Source organism: Lissotriton helveticus, chromosome 1_1 (assembly GCF_964261635.1).
Source record: "Lissotriton helveticus chromosome 1_1, aLisHel1.1, whole genome shotgun sequence".
Classification (NCBI taxonomy): Eukaryota; Metazoa; Chordata; class Amphibia; order Caudata; family Salamandridae; genus Lissotriton; species Lissotriton helveticus.
Genome location: NC_136057.1, coordinates 735,404,958 through 735,417,436, shown reverse-complemented (window position 1 = coordinate 735,417,436; position 12,479 = coordinate 735,404,958). Strand labels below are relative to the sequence as shown.

Genomic DNA, 12,479 nt, shown 5'->3' with positions numbered 1-12,479 from the left:
GTGTCCTCGATATTTTCTTCCCCCTCCCCTTCCTCCCGGCGCCCCAAAATCCCCGGGGGGGCGAGCCTCCCTCCGGTCGGCCACCCCCCGCAAAGCCCCATTGCAACCGAAAACTGCAAGAATGTAAACACACAGAGTGCGATCAGGCAGGGTGTGTGGAGCCAAGCAGTGTAAAGTCCATTATAGATGCCAAGCTCTGGACAGATACTGAGAAATAAACATAGCAAAGAAAAACAGTGAGGAGTGAACACGAAGTTATCCAGACCCACGCAGGAAGAAAATGTATAAATTCGAGCACCAGGGGCGCAACTAGACCAGATTTTCGAAGGGGGCTAACATTTTCAGCAAGTGATAAGAGTCCAACATTTCAAACAATAGGGGAAAAGCTATCTTTCTTATTAGCCAGTAGGAAGGAAAGACGTGACAAACTATGAAGTTGAAACATATAAGAAAATCCAATTGAAAGATTGGAGTCCATTGTTACCCCTAGATTACTCCCTTGTGCCCAGTTGTTTGGTGGCACGCCTGGTTACGGAGGCCATATTGTTGATGGGTGGTGTTTGATCCATTTGCCACATATCAATATTTTTGCATGTGATTTTTTTTGTTGTTGCTGTGGGAGGAGGTCATTGTTATTTGACCACTTAAGGCAATGTCCATTTACATAAGAGTCAAACTCCAAGGGCCTTTCATACTTAAACTTGATTTGTGTATTATCTGAATAACAGTAACAGTTAAGATTGCAGGAGGAGATTAGGTCCGAAAGAGACTAGACATGTTAAAGAGGTTGTAGAATGGTTTGGTGCATTAGTTGTGAATTGAAAGGAGTGACCTGAAAGGTTAAAGTGAAATGATGATCTACTTAATAGAACACATACCATCTGCTCTAATTCGCTACCGGCACTCTGATTTTTTCAAGTCTATGTAGAAGCTTGGGATGATGAGCAGTTTCAAAGGCAAGGGCGAGTTAACAATATATGCATGTTTGTACTCCAAAGTAGATATTTGTATTAAAGCTGATCTTTCCATCTCTTTAACTAAAACAATATGTTATTTGCCAGACATTAGAAAGATCTCTTGGTTCAAAGCATGTTTGATTTAGGGAGGGTTTTCTGACCAGTCTTTTAAAGACCTGTAAATACTTTGAATGTGATTGAGGTGCCAGTCCAACCAAAGACAGTTCAAGAACTGAGTCTGTCCTGGAAGCTGAACAACATAGGCTATGGAATACTACTGGGGGTGGGGTGGGGGCAGGGGGGGGGGCGAGGGGGTGTTTAGGTCGAGCTAAAGTCCTTTCAGCCTTATGGATTGTGCACCTGCCCAGCATGTCTTCCGTAGAAGCATACACATCTAGGGCAAAAAAAGCAGATGGGGCAAGAGCTATGTTCCAAGGGCGGGACACAAATACATCTATGACTAGGTATTTCTACAGCATTAGTTAACTTTATGAGGCACACACAATTTGTATCATCGGATTCATTCAGCCTATGCAGTACAATGAACAAGGAGATATTCTTGCCTTTTTTATTTATTTTCTGTCTTTTTCTTTTTTCTGTTAGACCTCCTTCAGCCGGGCTGGGGCTGACACCTCGCACACATTCATAGTACTTGCAGGTCTTTAAAAGACCATTAATCAATTAAAGAGTCATTTCTCCTATGTCCCCCGTAGCCCGAGTCTTGTAAAGGGCTGTTGCAGCCACAATGGTAAAGTGTATTTCAGGGAAAATGTACACGCGAGCAAGCAGAAAATTAATAGGGAGTACCAAAACAGAGCTATGGAAATTACATGGCTTGTTTTTTAAGTGCCATAACAAAATGCACCTTCTGCATGGTATGTAAATAGTTCTGTAAAAATTTGCTATAGACACTTCAAAATTAAAGAATATTTCTTTAATGTTTAGCCTGGCTAATGGAGGTCTAACAGAAAAAAAAGAGAGAAAATAAATACAAAAGTCGAGACAAGAATGTCTCTTTGTTCATTGTACTGTATAATCTGAATGAATCCGATGATATGAATAGTGAGTGCCTCATGAGGTTAACCATTGGTATTCAGTCCTAGGATTGCTAATAACGGAGAAGGGTGTATTTTTCCACCATTTGAGAGCACTGCGGGCCTACACCTTGTTCATTTAAAATTGTATGTGATAGTTATATGACCGCCCTAGACCTCACAAACACCCAAGTGTTAGAATCAGTATTTCTAAAGCATGACTACTACCCCCAAAGGGCATCCTGGCACTGCTATCAAGAAGCAAGTAAAACAGAGTAAGATGCTAACAAATCAAAAGCCAAGGAATTGGGAAGCAGAGCAAAGAGTGTTATGGGAAGTAAATCAGGAAATTAGATTGATTGGAGATGAAGAGGTCTATTCCTGTGCATGGCATTATGAAATTAAATAGAGACACTTAAAGAGGATTCTTTTTTTCCCCACCAAAAGCAACCAGTGAAGATTTTTGAGCTTATCCCAAAACAGATACATATGAGGGGGTCCAAGTTGAGGAACAATTTTAGTACAAGAAAAAACAATCAGAATCAAATTCAAACACATAAAACACTATTCAATGAGTGATGTTATTTATTCACATCCTCAGTCATAAACGTATTATGCATACTTTTTGAGAATACGTAGTTTCCCAAAACATCAAGAGAGCTATACCCTGAAAAAGAAATAGGGTAAATTTAGAAAAGCGGGCTTACATCAGTAGTCCCACCTACGTCACTGTATTAATACAATATACTGAGCTTATTCAAGAGGCAGCAGTAATACCCAGCCGGGTTAAAAATAGAGTTAAAAAACATATAGCAGAGGACATCACAACACACCTATAGTATATAAATTCATGCTCATGATTATTCAAAAAGGTCGTAGGGCATGTGCAGCTATAGCCCAAAAATTGTATATATTATATTAAACCAAAAGGACGAACTTAGCATGAATGCACCAAAACGATGGGCTTGGCAGCTATGACCCAAGGATTTATTTATAAATTAAATCAGCCCAAGAACAAAATTAGCATGAATGCGCCACAATCCTGAGGAAGCCTTTTAAAAAACTGGTTCATAAAAGGGGGGTGGTGAATTAAACAGAACACTCCTACCCATGTCAAAAGATCAGGGCTTGATCCATCACCGTTTTTTAGCTCACTGCACCATCCCAGCTTAGAACCTGGCTACATGCAAATTAGTCTGACCCTGGCCCAGTGCATCATGGGAACAGGGCAGACCAAACTACCAAGCCAATTCTTTACTGGAAAGGAAACAAGCTTTCGGGGACCGGTTTCTGGCATTGCAGCCGTCTTCGGCCCGGCTTGCTTGAATCCTGATGGTGCAATGAGCAAGGGACTCACATCTGAGTATACCCTACCACACTTATGGTGGCCAAAACGATTCATAAAAGGGAGTAGCAAAATGCATGCCGAGAGAATGACACATTCAACCAAAGCAACCCCGCAAGTGACAAATCGGAAGACCTGACTGCTAGACTACTTGACAGAGGGTACCCACGACGACTAGTAAAGAGAGCGCAAAAACGGGCGTGGTATAGCCCACGTGAAGAACTCCTGACAACACATGCTAGGGAAGATGAGATGATGGAAAGGATGATTTGTGTAACCACATACTGCACACAAAGTAATGCCATCTGTAAAATCATAAACAAACACTGGTCATTGATTGCTGACGACATTGGACAACGTGATCTACCTATGCATTCATTAAAAAAAAAATCGAAGAGTATAAAAGACCATGTGGTATGTTCTTTTCTAGACAACTCCGGAACCACCCATGTTGCAAACTATGTTGAACCTACCTATGATGATTGGACATTTTAGATGTGGCAACTGTAAGGCCTGCTTTACGTGTATGCAAACCAAACAATTCAGTTACAAACATCACACTATAGATCTGAAAACATTTACCAACTGCAACACCAATTGTGTAATCTACTGCATCACCTGCCCCAGCGGTTTGGCATATATAGGTCAAACACAACAAAAGGTTAAAGCCCATATCCTACAGCACTATAGCAGAATTAGGTGTGAGGTCCAAGGTGCACCTTTAGTTGAGCACTGTAAGAGTGCTGGCCATTCAATAGAGGAACTGAGCTGGGTGGTGCTGGAAAAAGTATCTTTAGGCCCCAGGGGTGGTAATATAGCTGCCATCCTAAATCTACGAGAAAGCAAATGGATGATCTGTTTGGATACCATTAAAAATGGGCTGAATGAACAAGATGCTAGTTACGCCCAACTAGCATGTCTTCACTAAAGTACTAATCTATTTTTTCATGTTTTGCTTAAAAAGTGGGGATATTTCTCTCTCCATTTCTCCCTCCCACCTTTGCAGGTCTATCACAGATGAACAGATGTGACCAATTCATAAAATGCAATATATGTAGGTTGTTCTTTTTCTCTTTCTCAATCAGATTATATTGTCAAAAGATGCCAATCCCCTATAAACTTATATTCATGTTTTGCCAAACTATGAATTGGGCGCCACGACTATGTCCCCTTTTCTTTTGAATCATTGATGCGTATTTCTATGCTGTACGAACTTTTTTTGCTATTATTTGTATATGTCTTGCAAATACTGTAAATCCATGCAAGCCACAATCGTAGCCCCCCCCCCTTTTTGTAAAATTGCTCCAACTCCATATTTACTTTGACTATCTTTTATCGAACCCTAATTTCCATGCCTCTAGCTTCGGGTAACAATTCTTCACTTAGTTATCCCCCTTTTTAAATTTTGTTAACAGTTCAGTTATTTAGTAACTTGGGTCAATGACTTTATTATTTTATGTCCCGCGTGTAGTCTTTAGTCTTTTTTCTGTGGCGATTGAGATATCTGGGCCGGTACCGGTACGTCCCTGGCTGGCATCTAGCTGCTGCGCGAACGCATGGCCGACGAGGTTTGCCTCTATTTAAGGTCTCAGAATGCACCGGGCATCAGCTACATGATTCATTCCTGCTAGACACGGCCTGCCACCATGCCGAGGGTGAGTTTTTCCGCTTTGGTGACAGATTTAATTATGACACAGTTGACATTGCGGAAAACAATATAATACAATACTAAAGGTTTATTTAGATTTAAGCCCAGAGCCGGCCAGGACATCAACTTCTAGCGCGATTCACTCAGGCAGCCCCTTCACGGTGAGTCTATCACCGTTCAAGTGTATTGATGGTCAATACCTGTCCCAAGATGGTATCTATTGACAACCCTCCCCCTCCCTGTACCAGATTCAGATTGAGAACGAAGTCGGACATTTTACGTCATCATCACTATTCCGAGGAAAAACGAGTGCAGTGCATACATTGTATTATTCAGTAAATATTTACTTCATTGTCGCATTTAAATCGGGAGGGTGTATTTCTCTTGGAAAGTTTGTCAATCCTGCGGGGTTGCTTTGGTTGAATGTGTCATTCTCTCGGCATGCATTTTGCTACTCCGGTTTTTTTAAAGGCTTCCTCAGGATTTTGTCGCATTCATGCTAATTTTGTTCTTGGGCTGATTTTATTTATAAAAAAAATCCTTGGGCCATAGCTGCCAAGCCCATCATTTTGGTGCATTCATGCTAAGTTCGTCCTTTGGTTTAATATAATATATACAATTTTTGGGCTATAGCTGCACATGCCCTACGACCTTTTTGAATAATCATGAGCATGAATTTATATACTATAGGTGTGTTGTGATGTCCTCTGCTATATATTTTTTAACTATTTTTAACCCGGCTGGGTATTACTGCTGCCTCTTGAATAAGCACAGTATATTGTATTAATACAGTGACGTAGGTGGGACTACTGATGTAAGCCCACTTTTCTAAATTTACCTTATTTATTTTTCAGGGTATAGCTCTCTTGATGTTCGGATCCTCAGGGCCCTCCTTTCCCCTTTTCTAGTACCTTGCCACGCAACTCAAAGTGGCTAAACCGGTCATTATTTGACTATTTGGTGTCTCCTATCAATCAAAATAGGCGCAAATCTTTAGTTTACTCCTTTGTTTTATAATTATAGGTGCCCTTCCACATCCCCACCTCACCCCCTTCTCACCAGTCCTGATGAAGACCCCACAGTAAGGTGCAAGTGATCCTACACCAACTGGTGAGGTGGCAGAGACCAACTGAATGACCCTAATAGTTTAAGTGACTATTAAGGCAAGCAAATGTGGGTTCGCCAAATTTTCTTGATGAAAATTGAAGCCGCTTAATACTAAAAAGTTGGGGAAAGGATGGACCAAGGAAATCAGTGAGGGCTGGACTACAAGAATGTTGATTATCTGGAGCCAATATCACAGAGAATTGCTAAATAGTCTAGTGGAGCCAAGATGACGCTTTAAGATCATACTTTCTGCATGAGACAAAGAAGCTGCTATGACCAGCATACAGGAGGAGGAAGAATTGGAAGCAACAGACAGGCCACCCCCATGTTTCTCTAACTAGTACTTGTAGAACGGCTGTGCAATGTCAGGGGTAAAGGTATTTTCCAAACATTTTTCCGTAAGAAAAACAGTGTCAGTATCATACGACTCAAATAAACCAAATACCTCTAGTAGGTATTTAACCAGAGAACATGTGTTAATAAGAAAGCCTTTAGCTAGGGCTTTGGGATCAGATGTTTATATCCTGCAGATCATCTGCAGAGTGTGAAGTCAGTAAATGGAAAACAGAGAACCCATATTCTCTTCATATAAGAGTGCTGCAAATTTCAAGTAGCTGAAAAGTGATGCCGGTGCAAAACCTGCCTTAAGTGTGCAAAGCGAATAACCCAGTTAGTGGAGTAGTTTCCGGAGTGTGCCTGACAGGGGTTCTGGAGCTAGGCGCGGAAAGGCGCAAAATGCCCTTAGCATCTGCGGTGACAGGCAAAGTAAGTCAAAACTAAAATAAAAGTGAGAACATAGCAATTCATAAAATATGTGAACAAGGCACACAGACAGCACCTGATCAAGCGGATTGCCATCAGGAAGTGAATGAAGCCAGGCAGCTCCAAAACATACTAGGAAATAAAATGCTTCTGGGTAGAGTGAGAACATCCACCCCGAGTAGATAGCGAGGAAAGCAGCCAATCTAAAGCAGAACAGAGACAACAGATGACAAAGGCAACCAATGAAACAGTCTAAAGTGGTTGAAAATGTAGAAGGTACAATGTTTCTTGCATGGACACCCAAAGCAGTTTGTAGGAAGACAGCACAAATGAACCTGCCACATTTAAATGAACTGGAACAGGAAAATTTAACAGTACAGCGTTTATTGAAAATATTAATGTGACATTCAAAAGCTATCAAAAAATGTTAACCACCAGTAATGCTTCAGCTAACAAAACAGCCAATTATTGAGATAAACTTTAGTGAACCAAATTAACTCGGAAAGTAAAAAGTATGTCCACATTAACGGAAAAGACTGGGAAATCCACCACAGGACACTGGAGAGAGAGGCATGCTAGGTACATTGTAGTAAGGACAGCATTTAACACCAATTAATAGTTCGGTTTGTCATGAAGTATACTGTTAAGTGAATGCAAAATGTTTACCTTTGAGAAGGGAAAACAATTCGTCAAATAGGTACTAAAATATACTAAAGACAATCTTACAACGCCTGTTGTTCAACAGAGGCTAAGCCAAAAGAAACTGCTTCAGTTTCCTACTATTGGACGGTCTACAATTTCCTTCACCACATTTTTGTAAGATGCACCTAGACATTTCTTATACTCCTTGATTTTCAACCAACATGCTTTTGGTTCTGTCATACCTTAAATGAATACAAAAAAAAAATCTCTGACGCACCAGAGAAGACTAAAACAAAAACCATGGCGTGGAGGACAGGAGTCACATTGTGTCAAAACGTTTTTCAAACTGGCATCATTAGATCAAAAACTGAACATATTGGTAATAACAGCTGTGTGTCACTGTGCCCAGATTAAACAGGGGATATTGTGCTGCCCTACATTAATTTAATTGTATAATATCGGGTTTAGAATTTATTTATGTTTTGTTGCCCACAAGAAGTTGACATATCCATTTAGAAACACTAACAACTTGAAATTATAATGGACCATTCAACCTGAACACAAAAATGGTCATACTTGATTGTGAATCTTGGCCCTCCCCATCTAAATAGTAAGACAACTCAGAACATTTTACTTTCTATAGAATTGCCATTAATCAAGTATTGAAGCACTTTGATGCATATTAAACAGATGCAGGGCTCTACTTCTAGGACAATAATAATTAACTTGGCTAAATGGGAGGGTGACTGAGCTGTCTAAGATTAAAGGCAGAGTAAACAAAGATCTACGGACTCTTACGAAGAAGCTGCTGCCGCCACTTGCAGTGGTCTGTGCATGTTCTTATGGATAACCAGGCATTCTAACCGTAGCAACTGAAATTGGTGAAGCAGAAATTTGCATTCAAACTTATGTGCCACATTTCTGGTAAAAATGGTGGGAGGCAGGGAGAAAAAGGAAGATATAAGCATGTGGAATATTACCCTCCCTATGAAGAAAGGATTCAGATTAAGTGACTGTAATAAGACCAGCAATTCACCTAGATGAGAAACACTCTCTCAGTTGTAGAATGGCTATCTTCCAATTTCAATTGCAAGGACTACATGAAGCTGATCAGTCTTGCTCAACAATGGTAATGAATACTAAAGCACTTTGCAAGCACCAATAGAAATGGGCAACTTATAAATGTTTATATCCTTCCATTTTAGCAAGCCAACTACAAGCATTATCAACTCACCGCTATGGCAGTGAGATTGCTCACACTTTCAAACAGGTTTTCACTTAATTCTACTATACTACTTCTTATGGAAACGTTCCAATTAAATCTTTGGCATTACAACAATGGAGAAGACATTCACCAATATTTACAAAAACATTTTTAATGCATCAGACAATCAACTGTAAAGAAGAGGAATTACATGTACTATACAACATTTACATGAATCAGTCCTATGCCAACTGTGGAATGGTAAAAATCATTCCATTTTCAAAACAATGGACTAAAAATATAAGAATTAAAGTAATAATTTGGACTTTAAAAATCAAATTTCCGCATCCTTGATCGAAACATATTAAAATAAAGTCACAGTACAAATAAAGTCATCAAAGTACAAAAAACATTAAATGGCTTCTTAGATTCCACTAAATATCCACTTAAAACAGATAGCAGATATTAGGTGTATTTAGCCTGGGAATGGACTGTTAGACTCTAGGTTTTAGTCGAAAAAAATAAAAGCTTACAGTTATTCACGCCATTCTAGCTCGTGTTGCAGAGCAAAATAATTTCATTTTAAGGAAAAGGAAACAGTAAATACAAATTAACTATCTACACAGACTCCCACTGCAATTGTTTTAGAGCTTCATAAATTCACCTGCCTTGCAGGAGCTCGAATCCTAGTATAAACAAACCGGTTCTGAGATGGCAGCTTAGAGAAAATGCTTAAGTTGTTTAAATATAGAGTCACCCATCCTACTTACCCAAGCAAAACAGAAACATTTCCTTACCTTCATGTGGTGATGTTTTCAATCTTGTGCAAATTCCATATACATCACCATAGCATTCCTGAATTTTATTTAATGCGTCTGTGGATCGTAGTTCCATAAGTTCACGCAGTTCTTTAAGCGTAATCCCAAAATCCGCTCCATGATTAGTTTCACTTACAGAATTCTTTACACCACTATATGCAACAGAATTATTAGCCATATCACCCATGATGTGTGCAACTTTCCAAATAAATAAAGTACCTTTGGGTAAAAATCTTTCCCCTTAAATTTCCAAAAATGGAAAATAATCCTTTTAAGATGAAGAAAATCACTGTACAGGATACATTTCATAAGAAATAAAAAACTGGTATCAGGGAAGGTTTCCAAAGCGCCATCTTGAATATTGTTCCATGCCGATTTCCTTTTCTCCACATTAATTACAGTCTTCGAATGGCCTGAAATTACAGAAAACAGTCTGAAAATATGCAAATATATTAATGCATGTATTATAAAACACCAACATGGATATTCATTTTATAAACAAAATGTAATGAAATAAAAAATGCAAAATCATTTAAGTATTTAAACTGGAAACATTTAGATATCAGACTTTTGGGCCTTTAGAAGTCAATGGGAAACATCTGATCAACCTGAAAATACATCTTTGGTGTAATGCTTCTAGGAAGGCAGTCTGCGTTGAGGAGAACATACACATTTGTTCACTGTAACAAGTATCTCATTTGAATTAGTAGTTCGAGTATATGTGTCGTTTGCTGTGTGTGTTCCTGCTGCCGTTGGGACACCAATTTTACTACTTGCGGAACCCGCTTCGCGGGTCCCGCTGCGCTGTTGCCGCCACCGGAGCCCAGGAGTCACAGGAGCCAGCTGGGTGAGAGAGCGTGCGACAGGGCTGCGAGCGAAGGAACCGGGACTCGCTTTCCCAGGAGTCCCGGCAATCCTCCGGCCTATCACCTGGCCCGCTCTCCCTGACCGCCCCGCCCAGCTCACCTTTTTAAAAGTCCCCGCCTCCTATTGACATTGGGGTCGTTTGCTGTGTGTGTTCCTGCTGCCGTTGGGACACCAATTTTACTACTTGCGGAACCCGCTTCGCGGGTCCCGCTGCGCTGTTGCCGCCACCGGAGCCCAGGAGTCACAGGAGCCAGCTGGGTGAGAGAGCGTGCGACAGGGCTGCGAGCGAAGGAACCGGGACTCGCTTTCCCAGGAGTCCCGGCAATCCTCCGGCCTATCACCTGGCCCGCTCTCCCTGACCGCCCCGCCCAGCTTATTCCAGCCTTAGGCCCATATAAACCTTTGTAACCCGCTGCGCGGGAGCGCCCGGGGCAAAGCCCGGGCAAAGGGCGGGCCCTCTGAGGCCCTCGTTGGCCAGAGCAGGCCGGGCTGGGCCCACTCTCTAAAACCCACTCCGTGGGCTTGTGTTACAGGTTAGTTAATGGCTACCCTACCTTATGGGGGGTCACCTGGGAAGAAGGGCAAACTTCGCAATGGGTCACTAGACAATTACTTTCCCAAGGTACTGTCCGAGGGGGAGAAGGAATTGATTATGGCTGAACGCAGGGCTGAGCGGAGGCGTTCAATCGAAAGCTTGAAAAACAGATCCTTTATTGACTCTGCGTCTGTATCCTTGTTCACCGAGGGGGACTTAATCGACCTTGGGAGGGAAACCGTTAGTCAAGAAGGCTTCCCACTTTTACTGCGTGACTGCACTTCTTCGCCTGGTATGTCCCTTGATCCTATTGTGATTGACCCCCCTACCCAGATCCCATGCCACCCTGCTGCTCCCCTGAAGCTTAAATCATTGAAATCCAAGCAACTAGTGGTTGCACAGATACACGGACCACCACCAAATAAAAAAAGGAGGAAATTAAGGGCGGGACAAGGCAAAGTTAAAATTTCCCATCTAGACTTTGGCAAAGGCCCTAAATTATCTTCACCGCATGTAAGGGCTACCATGGAAGTTGCAACTACTGTAACACCCGAGGCATCACCAATGGTGGCTACTCCGCTTGTTGAGGTCCCCAATATAGCAGTTTTAGTTAACAGTCAGGGGCCCTTATTTACAAACTCATCGACTCCTCCTCCACCTGTAGGGGATTTCGAACTTTTACTGAGGTCTCTGTTGCTACCCGTGATTGAGAGTCTTAGGAAAGTCGAAAATAGATTGACCTTAGTAGAGGCTGCCTTAAATAGTACGGCCACGGTGACCAGGGCTCAGGGGAGTGGGGGAACACAACCAACACCTTGTACTGGGGTCTCGTCTAGCGAGACTGTAAAACCCCCAGTAGCTACCCCCTTTGCTCTACTCCAGCCGTCTAAACAGTCGTCTCAGCATCAGGGAAAGGCGGCGCCTGCTATACATAAAGAAAATCCTACAATGAACCCGATCATTTCTGTAGCTGGGACAGAAGGTGGCCCCCAAAGGCCAATGACAAAGGCTCCCCCAGTAAACAGAAGTGAGAGACAGGGGGAAGGGGGACGCACCAGAGGTCCTTTTACTAGGGTACCTCAAGTGGAAATTCCACCTCAGGCGGTGCCCTATGTAGTAGTCATGACCGGGGTTCCTCCATTAGCAGACAATAAGAAGGAAGGTTATGGCCAATTGAAAAATAAAATAATTCATTGGTTGAGGACATTCAGGCCTATAGCCCCAAATGTGGATGGAGATATTGTACATGTCAGAAGGATCCCGTGGTTGGGTAACACTAGGAAAAATATTGACGGGGATCTAGTGGTGGTCAATTTTAGAGACCCCCGTGCAGTGGACTACATTTTAAACTGGCCATATGCAGGAGGAGGAAACTCTATTACACCTAGGCCCTTAACCTACTTTTACCCGAGGCCGGTTCCTTACCCCCCCAAACATAGGGAAGAGTCTTATGCCCTATGGCCCAAGCAGTTTGGTTACAATAGTACTCATCAGGTATTTGGCCAGCATCAGCTTTACCCTAATGGTCAGTCTGGTTGGTTTACGGTTCCACAGAGACATC

The 12,479-nt window shown here is 41.8% G+C and overlaps 1 protein-coding gene across 5 annotated transcripts in view; it reads right to left on the bottom strand.

The window, feature by feature from the left end:
* ATP2B1 (ATPase plasma membrane Ca2+ transporting 1) overlaps window positions 1-12,479 on the bottom strand; it is a 552,666-nt gene that overhangs the window by 349,184 nt on the left and 191,003 nt on the right. For all 5 annotated transcript variants that reach the window (XM_078674265.1, XM_078674263.1, XM_078674267.1 and 2 more), the window contains exon 2: window positions 9,496-9,929. In XM_078674265.1, coding sequence (XP_078530391.1) covers window positions 9,496-9,703 — 208 coding nt within the window. In that variant the 5' untranslated portion in view covers window positions 9,704-9,929. The remainder of the gene's footprint in view (window positions 1-9,495; window positions 9,930-12,479) is intronic.